Source organism: Mycteria americana, chromosome 6 (genome assembly GCF_035582795.1).
Source record: "Mycteria americana isolate JAX WOST 10 ecotype Jacksonville Zoo and Gardens chromosome 6, USCA_MyAme_1.0, whole genome shotgun sequence".
NCBI classification, from domain to species: domain Eukaryota; kingdom Metazoa; phylum Chordata; class Aves; order Ciconiiformes; family Ciconiidae; genus Mycteria; species Mycteria americana.
The window spans coordinates 6,750,148-6,762,865 of NC_134370.1; the positions used below are offsets into that span (position 1 = coordinate 6,750,148).

The 12,718-nt window shown below is 42.2% G+C and overlaps 1 protein-coding gene across 2 annotated transcripts in view; it reads right to left on the reverse strand.

The window, feature by feature from the left end:
- The window catches only part of PLPP4 (phospholipid phosphatase 4), a 62,439-nt gene extending 53,732 nt beyond the window's left edge, over window positions 1–8,707 (reverse strand). For both annotated transcript variants that reach the window (XM_075504432.1, XM_075504431.1), the window contains exon 1: window positions 8,283–8,707. In XM_075504432.1, the coding sequence (XP_075360547.1) occupies window positions 8,283–8,338 (56 nt within the window). In that variant the 5' untranslated portion in view covers window positions 8,339–8,707. The remainder of the gene's footprint in view (window positions 1–8,282) is intronic.
- Window positions 8,708–12,718: the final 4,011 nt, after the last annotated feature.

Sequence of the window (12,718 nt, forward strand, 5' to 3'; positions counted from 1 at the left end):
CACCTCCATTACAAATTCTAAAGTAGTAGTAAAACTTTTCACTCAAAATAGAATAAAATGTTGAACTGCAAGATTGCAGAGTGAAACATTTCACCTAATCTATGATTTCATTTTCCCCACAACCTCATCAATGCAGAATATTTAGAATATGATATGTGGCATAGCAACGCCCTCCAGCCAGAAGGGATCATCAGCTTCTGCTCAGCCTTTGCTAAAGTATTCTCCATGTAACTTCGAATTGGTAATACCGTTTCCTTTTCTGCCCATCAACATGAGCCAAAAATCTCTTACAAGAAATTTTTCTTTAACATCTTTCAACTTTTCCCCAGACTGGGACACTCTCGGGTAGTATAAACCTCAGTCCACTGAGTCGATTCGTGCCAGCTTACAAGACCACCTAGTCTGTCTCCTCGCAGCCATGCAGCAAAGCAAAACTTTATGTAAAATACTCCCAAGACACTTTAGTGTAACTTGCTTTTTAAAATTTCCATTGGTGGAGATTCTACATATGCCTCAGGCAATCTATCACAGCGCTACAAAGTCCTTACAATTAGGTTGCATTTCCCTACACTCAGCCTATATGAGGTTAAAAATCATTCCCTTCTGTACAGTTCCCAAAGGACGTGAAAAGCTGTTTGCCTTCTTCATACATCTTTATGGCAGCTGCTTACATGTGAAGATTACTGCCATGTCTCCTCAGATTTCTAGATTAAACAGCTCAATTATTTCTATCTTTTCTCAGAAAGGTGTTTTCTATACCCCCTCTTACCATCTTTCTCAATCCTCCTCAATTCTCTGAAATTCACCTGCATAAGTAATCTTAATCAGCCACTTACTATGAAAACACCAGTTGTAAACCCTGTTACTCCAGCGTACAGTAAAATAATTCACACTCATTGCATTTTATCTATATGCAATTTTAATTAAAATTCAGTGGTATTTTAACAAGGAAAATATTTAGCCACTTGGATAGTAAAAGCTAAAAATTTTTTGTAAGGCAGAGAAATAAACAAATATGATACAGAGTGACTGTAGCAATCTAATTTACAACAAAGAAACATTCCTAATCTAGTTTTCTGCAGAATCATATAGATCAGTCACAGTTTCCTGCATAGCAATGACTTGTGGTCCAATGATCACAAATTTACCATTTACAAGGCAAGGGAGAATACCTTAAAATCCATGCAGTTATGAAAAGCTTATTTCAAGTGCCACATCTGATGACAACTTTGTCTCTTCTATGAAGACAATCTAATTGGATCACCTGTAAAAGCAGTTATTCTGATTTAGAAACCAGTGAAGCTTTCTTTAATCATTCAAGTGTAAGTCCCTGATGTTCATTAGTGGATCAGGACCAATACTTCAACAAGGGACACCTGTATTGGCTTTAGCTTTCTCTCTCTATCCACCAGTCCTCGCCAATATGGATGCAGCACTCAAATGTCCCCTGTTCAGTATCAGTACAGTGCTCACTACAGAAAAAAAAGTTACGAGACACACTAAATGTAATCCTTAACCCACTTACAGTGTCAATAATTCTGCCAACTATTTGCAAGTACTCACTTTTCAAAGTCACCAACATATTGCAAGATATAAAGATCTTGGTTTACTGTGCCAGGTATGAGTGCACTCTCAGCAATAAGACTGTACTTTTTATTAAAGTCTTTGCCATAAGAAACACAGTTGTGCAACAGCTTGACTGTGCTTAGATCAAAGAATAAAAATCAATTTTTTAAAATAAAAATTTCCCTTACAGAAAACCAGTCAGTCATAGTAACATTCTCACTCTAAAGTGTCCTCAATCAGGGCTGACAGCAAATAAATACAAAGTACCAAAGTCAGTGAGTAAATAGGATTCAACAAGAAGAGACACAAAGTCACCATTTACTCCTCAAAAACTTGGAACAGATGCTTTGGCATTTACAATAACATTCTTTTTTAGCACATATTCAGCTGCGAATTTAGCCATGGATATCAACTGTAAATCCCATCCTATTAACTGGACAATTAGAATTCCTGCCATTAAATCCCCTTTTTTTCCCCTCTGGGACTCAGGGAAGACAAATTAAATAAACTTAGTTCTACGATCTAAATGTACTGATACAAAGGTCTGTAAAACAGTCTATCTTTTGCACAGACCAAAGTCTGCACAAAAAAAGAAGGTACACTTTCTCCTGCGTAGCTATTATCAAAGTCAGTAAAATCCTACCCTCATTTCAATAAATGAAATAAGAAAACAATGGAAACAGAAGCTTCAGCTCAGTGGAATACCAAGTACCAAGTGTCTCTGAGCTTGGTGATATTTCATAGATATTAGGAGAGACACACGGTCATTTTGTTGCGTTCTTCATATTACACTAGGTATAATAGGTATTTATGGCTTTTTGTTTTTACAGTAACCTCTCAAGGACGCAGGGCTGAGCAAATTTAAAATTCGGGTTACTTTGTGATATATCAGCTGCATTCAGTGAGTTACAGAAGCTCCATGGCATTCTAATTCTTCCATGACTTCAAAGGTATAACTGACTCTGCTGAGCACTGGAACAAGTCTGTTGCTTGCCACTGCAGCTCAATATGCAACCTTTGATATATGTTCTCAGATCCTAAGCACCAGAGAGGCTAAGGTCTTTTTTATAGCAGGTCTTTCTTTTAACTGTCCATTAACCCTACTCAGTGAACTAGACTTCAACCTGGGCCACAAAACTAAATCTTTCCCTCATTTTAGTATCATCTAACTTATGGTTTACAATACAGCACCTATTTTTAAACAGGTTAGTAATCAAACATGTTGATGTTCTCACTTCCTATTATCATCACTATTTGTGAAACTAACACTGAAAAAGCTCCAAGCACATTCAATGTTCAGTGGGTTTGGCTACTGTCCACATACCTCACAACAAAGAATTTATCAACTAAATGAACAAAGAGTGAGAAAAAGAAGTACTACTCTCCTTTTCTTGATGAGAAATTAGGGTACAGAGAAATGAAGTCCAAGACTTTTAAGATCACAAGCCAAAAATCAGGTTCCAAACCAAGTCAGATTAATGGGATACTCAAATCGAGAATGTAGGACACAAAAAGACCAAGAAGCTCATGTGGCCAAATACCTACTTCACTTTGAAACATTCAGCTATAGAGCCTAGGCTTAAAAGGTGCTTTGAAATCTTGGTCCAACTGATTTGGGTAATTTGGCAGCATTTGTGTCAGCCTGAGGAAATAACTCTTAATGTCTCAGACTGGTGATTTCTTCTCAATACCGTTTTGCATATATCACCTACAGATCTCTGACTGCTCATGATTCTCAGCTCAGTCTATCCTCCAAAAATCCAGGAGATAAGACAGAGAAAAGGCAAGCACAAACTGGGAGAAGAGAGTGAAGCAGAACTGCAGCATTGTGGAATTGCCTCATCTTATTGCTTTCTGTCTGTGTTAACAAGACAATCCATAGTATCATTTATGAAGGCAACATGCAGAATCTCTAGAAGAGCACCACCTATGACAGAGAAAGCTACTTGAAAGAGCTTTTCAGCCTACATCATTTCATGCATATTCAGAACTTGATTAAAATCTTAATATTGTAAATTTATAAGAAACCCAACATGCACAGAATCAGGTTTTATTTACTTAAACCAATCTGAACACAGCACACACACACACGAAAAATGTCAGCATTAGTCAATACTGTACACTTATATGTGCGTAATATGTACGTATGTTAGCCTACAGATAAACGTTTATTCCCAAGGGAGGCTACTAACGAGACTATGCTGTACAGAAGATATCCAATTACTCTGAATGACATTTATATTTTAATCACATCACACTCACTGAAGAGCTCAAGGTTTGATGAAGCAATCCTTGAAAGACTGTCTTTCTAATCAATTAGACAGCTCTAGAAACATCAGCGATATGCTGTTGACAAGTCATTGGGCTAAATATACTACAACACACGCAAATTCTTCTCTCTTCCTACCAAGACAATGATGTGGTCTTCTAAAACTTCTGAAACAGATTAAAAACTTTTCCTTGTAGGAGATACCTAAAACAGAACAACATGTATTTTGCTAAGAAGCTAAGACATCCCTACTGGCAATTACAGGCTCACTCTGAGCTACCACTCAATGAATTCTTTTTAGGACAGATGAAGAACATTGTTTTAAGGGCATCACTCCTATGTAAAAATATCAGACATGCTCTCAAATCTTTTTACAATTACCTTAACTGAATAAAACCAAGTCAGTCAAAACAATTTGCTCTCATCGAGCACTCGGTAAGTGACAAATGCCACTGTCACCATGGAGTAGATGAAAGACTAGCCATGTTTAAAAAGTTTTAGCATTAATCAGGCATCTTAAGATGCTCCAGACCATAGGAATAAGTACAAAAAGAAGAAAACGGAGTTGCAAGACCCCAATTCAATCATTCTTCAAATTAGTGTTCGATTTTTTCTATAAACAAAGTACATGCTCATAGTTGTTATATGACACAATAGACCATTTCTACTTCTGAGACCTTACATGAAAAATTTCACTTTAAAAAAATACAGTTCTGTACTCACAGATATTTCTTAATAAATAAAAAACTAAACAAACAAAAATATGAAGTGAGAATTTATTAAAGGCAAGGTTTACTTGAACAATATTTGAAACTGCATAATGTAGTAACAATGTAACAGTCAAATTATAGTGTGAGAATTTTCTTTGCCTAGTAAGTAGCAAACCATCTATGCTCATTAGGATCAGTTCAGCCCAGTCAAAAGGTATAAGGCTAACTATTTTGAAAACTAAAAATGAATTTGTTAATGTTAAGGAAGTGGGAAAAATCATAGGGCAGAACCAAAATGTCACTATTCTCCTTACAGTTTGTAACCTGTGGCTTGAGAGCTATTTTGCTGAAGGTATGCAAAGAACATCTATTTACCTTCCCAGTAAAGTGCGCATCAAGCATGGTTTTGACTGCAAACAGTTATGTTTGGGTTTTGGTTTGGTTTTTTTGGTTTGGTTTTTTTCTTTTTTTTTTTTTTTTTTAACTCCTGCTTCTGAATTTCAGGCAGCTGTAGTTCTTCTAATAAATCTCTCCTAACTAATCCTTCCTTCAATAGTAGTAAATCCTGAGGGCTAAAATGCCCTTCAGCACAGATCTTTGTAAACGCACAGAAGCTGGAGTTGCTTAATTTCAATACCTAAACCTGTCTTTAATTGCCAAGTGAACACTTAGCAATTGCTATGAACACAACATCTAGAACTGAGTCAGTTGTTATCATTATCTTCACTAATTGTCTGTTGAATTCATCCAAACCAACACACAACCATCACAAGTGTGTATTACTTGGAATGGTGTGCATTTGCATGACAGAAGAGAACTTAAATAATAAGCACAGATTTTTGCCTTTGTGACTAAAGTTGATAATTATGCCAAGTGGGGGGAAAAAAGGTTGCCAGTTTTAAGTATAGAAAATATGGCTGTTGTTGCTGTAAAATACATTCAAATTGGCAATACATTCAATTTCAGCAATCATCAACATAAGTTTTCACACCTCCATTTTTATGAAATGACATTTATCACCAAGCAAAACTACAACATGGAATATGCACCTTTTTCTTTTGCATTTTATAGTACAAAATATGCCAGTATATTACTCTGAGTTATATTAATCAGTAGGTTGAAGCTAAAAAGACATCTGGGAGGCACAGATGGTTCACGATCAGCAAATAACTATGGAACCATTATCTTCAAGGTCAGATTTCTAACACTGCAAAGATTGGTAGTGACCCAAAGTCATCAGCACCTTTTCAGAATGAACTAATTCTCTTCAGTCCAGTTCCTGGTGGAGAAATACCTATGTCGCAGCTGGCATTCACACCAGAGATGATCTCACACCCAGCCTCAACTCATTGATGTTAATGGCATTCCTTTCCAAGGGAGGTGGGATCCGTACAGCCTTTTCATTCCTAGAAATAGCTTCTGCAGTAGAGCTGATAATGCTACTGCCTGGATTCCAGTCCCAGGGCTTCCAAATTCACCAGTAATTGTTCATACTTGAAGAGATACTTCAATTAACTCAACACTCCATAAAAATCCTTGCCCTGGCTGTCTACAAAACCACAGAAAACCCAGTATTTAAACCTTTATAACACAAAAGTTCCAAAATATGAGTAACTGCCTCTTTGGAAAACCTGAGAGAAATACCGAATACTATTTCAATAGCAAAAGATTACTTTGGTGTTAAGATTATCTGAATATAAAAGCCATTTTTCTGGTCTAGCTAGAGATTATATTTTTGCAGCCATTACAAAGTGCAGTTCTTCATAAAACTAAACCACCAATCTGGATGTGAATTCAGAATACTACATGTTCAGTACTTTTAGAAGTCAGTGAATGCTCCAAATGACATCTTACAATGTCAGAATTATTCCCCAGAATTCCAAGAAAAAAGCAGCTGAGCTATGTGAAAATGTGAAGAGTGCTTTTGTAGTCATTTGCCATTTAACATTACGGTGGCTCTACCAAAAGCATTTCCTTTAGCCACCCTTTAGCCACCCCTCAGCTGATTTTAGAATCACAGCATAAATAGTAGTGAAAATTACAGAATGTTTTAGAGAGGAAATGAGGACAAAAGACAAGCATAACCTAGAGATTACTACTTATAATGGGGCATGATTTACATATCACGGTAATAAGCTATATGAAGAGATCTGTTACTGGATGGTGTAAGTGATGAATTACACATGCAATCGTAATGAAGGGAAAGGTTCTGATGTCACATCAGTTTCCGAGGTCTTTGCTCAGCCTGTAATTCCATATATTCTAGAAAAGAGTTCTGTTGAAAGGAACAGGTCTGCTTTCAAAGTAAGACATAACTGAACTGAAAGGTATCAAAGGTACCTTACAAGTTTTTGAAGGTATCAAAGCTTATCCTAAAATGAAGAGGATGACACTTACCAAGCATGTTGCAAATCAAAAGATTTGCATCAATATTCAAGAGAAATGAGCACTGAGGAAGAACTCAAATACCAGAAATTGGGCAAGTTATTCATTAACCATGAGAGGTTCAGAAAGGGATCGCATCAAAGCATTCCAGTATCACCAGCTGTAAGTCAGTACCATGGCTTAATAGAAGCCCTATATGATTCCTGCCTGCACCTGTGACCAACAGGATCCATCCTTAAGCAGACAAACAAGTAAGCAGTAGCAGAATCTGATCTAGTTTCTGTGATACTTCAGAGGGATCACAAAGATTGAGAACACTCATCTTTAAACATTAAGCAACTTAAATGCGAACTTAATTTAAGACCGTAACTTTTCATTGTTCAAATGCATGCACAACACAAACTGCCAGAAAGAAGAAACAGGTACAGCCCTGAGAAGAAAGGGGGAAGCCTGCCTGAAGTATACAGAGCAAAATAATACATAACTGATTTCTCCTAATGAAGGCAAAAAGAAAGAGTGGTCCTGCAGCGATAGCTGCGCACCTTTCAGCAACCAGATTTTCATGACTTTCCTTCCTACACAGCAGCGTGCGGATATGCATCTCAAACCCCGCTACAACACATTACACCTCACGTTCAGCCTGAGGTCCTTCCTCAGCTCCCAGCACTGTAGCCCTCCCGCTAAGGGCGCCTGCCCCGGCGCTCACTCACTGCGGGCTCCCACTGCTGCAAGCCAGCTGCTGAGGTGCATTTACAGCCTTGGCGGATGAGCCCTTACAGCAAAAACTATAATCGTCCAAACGAAAACAGAAGCAGGGTTTTTTGTTCTTGGTCGGTTGGTTTTTGCACGCTTCTCTCACAAAACTGTAGTTTCTCCGACAAAAATTGCCCGCAGGTCCTCAGCAAAATCCCCAGGGCAGAGCAGAGAGGGCTCCCCGCTGCTCCCGCAACGACTCACACCCCGGGGAAAAACCCCTCCCGGCACAGCGGGTCCCCCCGCACCCGGACGGGGGAACGGCGGCAGCTCCCCCTCGCCCAGGGCTCAGCCTGGGGCGCTCCCCCGCCGCGGGCCCGCCTCGCCGCCGGAGCCCACCGGGGGCAGCTCTCCGCAGGGGCTGCGGGGCGGTTAGCCGCCGTCTGCCCGCGCTGAGGGGCGGCCAGCCCCGCGCCCCTTCCCCACCCCGCGCTCCCCTGGCCCGGCCATCCGACAGCGCGCTCGGGTGCGAGGAAGGACTCGGGCGCCCGAGCGGCCGCGGGCGACGGAGGGAAGTTGAGGCAGCCCCGGCGGTACCCGCCGGCGCCGTTCCGACAGGAGCCGTCCCTCCCCTCTCCCGCTGTCCGGCGGGTACTCACACGAAGACCCCGAAGAGCAGGACCCGTATGCCGATCTCGATCGCCAGCTCCCGCATGGTGGGTCCCGGCGGGCTCCGGCAGCCCCGCGGCGCCGCCTCTCATTCCCCGCGCGGGGCGGGGGCACCCGGGGCGACTGGGCCGCCTCACGCCGCCCGCCGGCAGCCCGCCACGCCGCCCCGAGGGCGGGCGGTCGCGGCGCAGAGCCCCGCGGGGTGCAGCCCGGGCCCCTCCATCCCCCCCCCTCAGCCTCCGCGGCCGCCCGCGCCTCACGGAGGAGCCGCGTCCCGTCGGCGGCGCGGCCGGGCTGTGCGGGCAGCGAGGAGCGGCGCTGCCGCCAGCCTGAGGCGGCCGCTACCGCGGCGGAGCCGAGCGCCGGCACAGGGGGAGGGTGCCGGTGACTAACGCGGTGTCTCCCCGCGCGGGGGCCGGGGGATCCTGGGGATTTCCCGCCCCTCCCCGCCTCCGCGGCGCTGGCGAGCCGCTGCCGCGCCGTCCCGCCCCGGGTCCCGCCGGCCTGGGGCGGCCCTTCGAGGCGGCTCTGGGCTTTTGCCCCCGCCTAACGCTGGGGAGGGGGCCCCGGCGCCCTTCGGTGCCGTGTGGGCGCGGAGGGACGTGGAGAGCGCTTCTCCTGTCTCGTTTAATGCCACACTCCCCCCGTCCTGGGCTGCAAAGAACATAACCCGTGGCCCGTCAGTGCCAAGGGCTGACATTGCGGCCCCGGGAGCTCCCTCATGGCACGGCCTGCAACATGCTGACTTTCAGACCTCCTGGGTAGGGTACAGCTCGGATGGGGAGCTGGGCTGGCGTTTCTGTGTTCATCTCGGATTCGTAATGAAAGACTTCGCTCCCGAAAAGAGATCGAAAAAAAAAAAAAATTAAAAAAAATCGGGGGGTAGCACCGCTAGGCACAGATAATAGCGGCTGTCCGTAAAGGCTTAAACTGCTGGTCCTTCGTGCAGCGGGCACCTACAGCCCAGACCACCCATGCTGACACTGAGCTTGGCACACTTACGTAGTCTTTGCAGAAAGGATTAACAGCGTTTGAATACTTTCCGCAGTACGTATATAACAGGCTTTCCACCCATTTAGACATTCATGCCATTTGAAACCTTACTTCTTATTGTTAATGCAAATAACCCAGCACGCCACTCCTGCTTCACTTGGTCAGATTCTGCTCAGCATGTAATATTATTGCCTAAATGTGTGTTCAATTTGGTGTCAGTTCGTTCACAGAGCTGGGTCCGGCTCAGCAAACAGGCAGAGGAGGTAGTTATGTGGAACTGCAGATTGCTGGGATGGGTTTGTAAACCAGCCTTGGTTTACTCCTGTGATTCCTCCAATCCATCCTTCATTCCTCCCAACGGCAAGCTCTGAGCCACCCTAATCCTTGTATTGTCTTAGCCTAGTTTTGCAGAGTTCATTTAACTTCCTCTCTGCATTGGAGGGATTGAATCCTGAACATCTTTATTGCAAGAGAAGCTCAGCCTTAAAGCGCGAAATGCAGCAAACTAATTCATATTTAAATGTATTTAGTTATCTGCTTTCTTGTGGCCTTTGAAGGCATGTCCTTCAGGAAAGTGTTCATAGCTAATAATACTGCACATAGTTACACAGCAACCATCAGTATTGCAGCAGGGATACAATGCACCTTACTACGTGATTATTGCTAGAGAATTAATGCCAGAGAGGCTTTATTAAACCTATCTGCTTAATATATCCACTATGCATCAGATGGAAGCTTTGAACTCTGAATTAACTACCATGTAGTAAAACTTTTATTGACCATGTTTGTGGAAGAACAGAGGCATCAGCTTCCATACTAACAGCATCTACAGATAACTAACTACACCAGTGCTAGATTTGTTGCAAGGAGGGTGACCGAAGCCCAGAAAACACAGCTGTGTGACTGGCATTGGAGAGAACACTTAAAATGTTAGTGTTACTTAAATGAGATCTGCCTCCCTTGTATGCCTTATTTCACTAATTTTCAAGACAGAGCTTGGTCAACTATTTATATTCTGGATTTAAAAAAAAAAGTGATTCTGTTTCAGGAAACAAAGCTAAATTGTGAAATCTCCATACTAAGCTGCTGTTGTTGGTAAAGGACGTGTCCCCTTCCTTTGAGGACACTCAATTGCTTTGTCTTTTATTGTCAAATATTTGTACTTCCTCTAGTTTGTGGCCCCAATGACTGAACGTGTATGTACATTGTTGCTAGGAGTGCACAAGAAAAATCTTTGTTTTCATGAATAGTCCTTCCTTACAGAAATAGCCTCATAATTTGTGTGAATCGAGCCAGTCGTGAAAAGAGGAGCTGCAGGGACTAGCAGGTAATGCTGGCAGTCTGTACTGCAGTTACTGGTTCCACACAAACTGTGGAGGAGGCAGGTTACAAAAGTGGATAAGTTGTGTTTGCCCTGCTTGAGCATCTAGACACCATGTGTATAGTGTTTAAAGGCAAAACAGTCACCCATCTTTTCCCCTTTCCATTTTTGTCCTGGAGTGGTATTTATCTGTTCAATTGTGCTGCCTTAGCCTGTGGATCCTTCAGCCCTTCTGAGTTTGCTACAGTACCTTTGCCACTATCCTGCTACAGAAGAAGGGATTTTCCTCACAGATCTGTATTAGTGTTTGGAATCATTCAACTGTTATCAGCAGAGCTAATAAACAATACTATTTATAAATTAGAAATTAAACAAAGTTTGTCCTGCTGCAGCTATCTGCTTGCAGTGTTCTGATTCTCCAGCATATATCAGCTGATGGTGATTTATCAAGCATAAATACTTCAGATTGATTTTTTCAAAACTAGACCCAGCTTGCAGCTGGCTGCTGAACAGAACTTGCTTTGACTTTTATACCAAATATGAGTTATAGGGATAACTGGCAAGGAACAGATTTCAGGCTACGTTGTGGCATTAAGCTACAACCCTGCAGTAGGAGCAGTGCAGAGTCACTGTGCTGCAGCAGATTCTCAGAGCAAACCACAGTGACCCTGGGAACAACCCAATTTCCTCTTCATCCCATCCCGACAACAGGCACAGCAGGTGCTCTCAAGGCTATTCGTTTTCTTAGGTGTGACTGCAAAGGAGAGAGAACTTATCCCATTCCGATGGAGGTAGCGATCAAGCCTTTTAGGTGGCTAGCTAGGCTTCAAGGCTTCTAGGCTTTAACCTCACAAGGATTAGTCTCTATTTGTACTGACTCCAGTTGGAGAGCAGAAAGGAGAGCGCTACTTGAATCCTTTCCTCGACTGTATACTTAGAGGAAAGGCTGAGCCACCTGCAGCCTACTTTTAGTCCACAAAGAGATGTTCACAGGCAGAAACAGCTGCATAGCTGATATGGCTTTCCTGGAGGTTACAGCTCTTTGCCAATGCAGCAGCATGTGTGAGTGCTTCTTACCTGCCTTGGGGCAAAATCTTGCAGCTCATGGTAAACTGAGTTTAAAAAAAGACTGATTTTTCCATCAAAGCAGATAAACTTTATCCTACCAAAAAGCAGTGGAAAATAACAAACTTGCAGCAAAAAGGACGTAACAAAGTGGTAGTAACAACTGAAACTGCAGAAGCTGTTTTTTCTGACTGTTTCCTAAGAGCTTGTAACTCTTCTGGGATCTTAAGGACAAAAAAGACCTCACTAGAAGTAATGTCGTCTGGCCTGTTCTTAGGTCTTGTAGTTGTGGGAGCTCTTAAGTCCATGGAGTTTCATGGGCTGATGATGGCTTTTCGTCCATGTAAAGGATTCGTAAAAAGATTATATGAAAGTCTAACTTTTTTAGTCTTATGTGGCTACATGCACCGGTTAGTCAAAGAAAAATCACAGGTCCAGCCCAAAACATTTGTTAGACAACTCCACCATCTCCATCTATGTATTTTTTGTGATTTTGTATCCAAGACAAGTATTACCCATAAAAATTGATAAATCAAGCATTCCCAGGCTGCACAGGTGAAGAAAAAATAATCTGTGAAGATTCACCTGTAGTGTTTCAAAAGTTGAAGAAAAACATTTTGATCCTAAGGAATGCATCACCAGTTGGAGAATTCATAGGTTTCAGGAGGGGAAGCAATAGCAGGATTAATTTTAAAAAAAAGTATTGTTCAATTATTTCAGAATTCAGATTAATACTTTTAAACAACCTCTGCTTTTCATATCACTGCAAAAATGTAGAAGATCAAAAGTCACATTTAAGCCCCATTGAAGTTGACAGGAATCTTTCTACTGGCTCAGGATGTTAAAAAGTGTCCTATATCTCCAAAATGAAACATAGCAAAATTATCCTGAAAAATTCCTATCGTTGTCCTCACTCAAGATGTTCCACTTAAAACTAAATTTCACAAAATAGCTCATTATTATCATTGATAGAAAACAAAGGATGTTTACTATTAGAACTTTACATTTTGTTCATTCTTGTAAAGTAGCGATTATGTTCACTCTGTT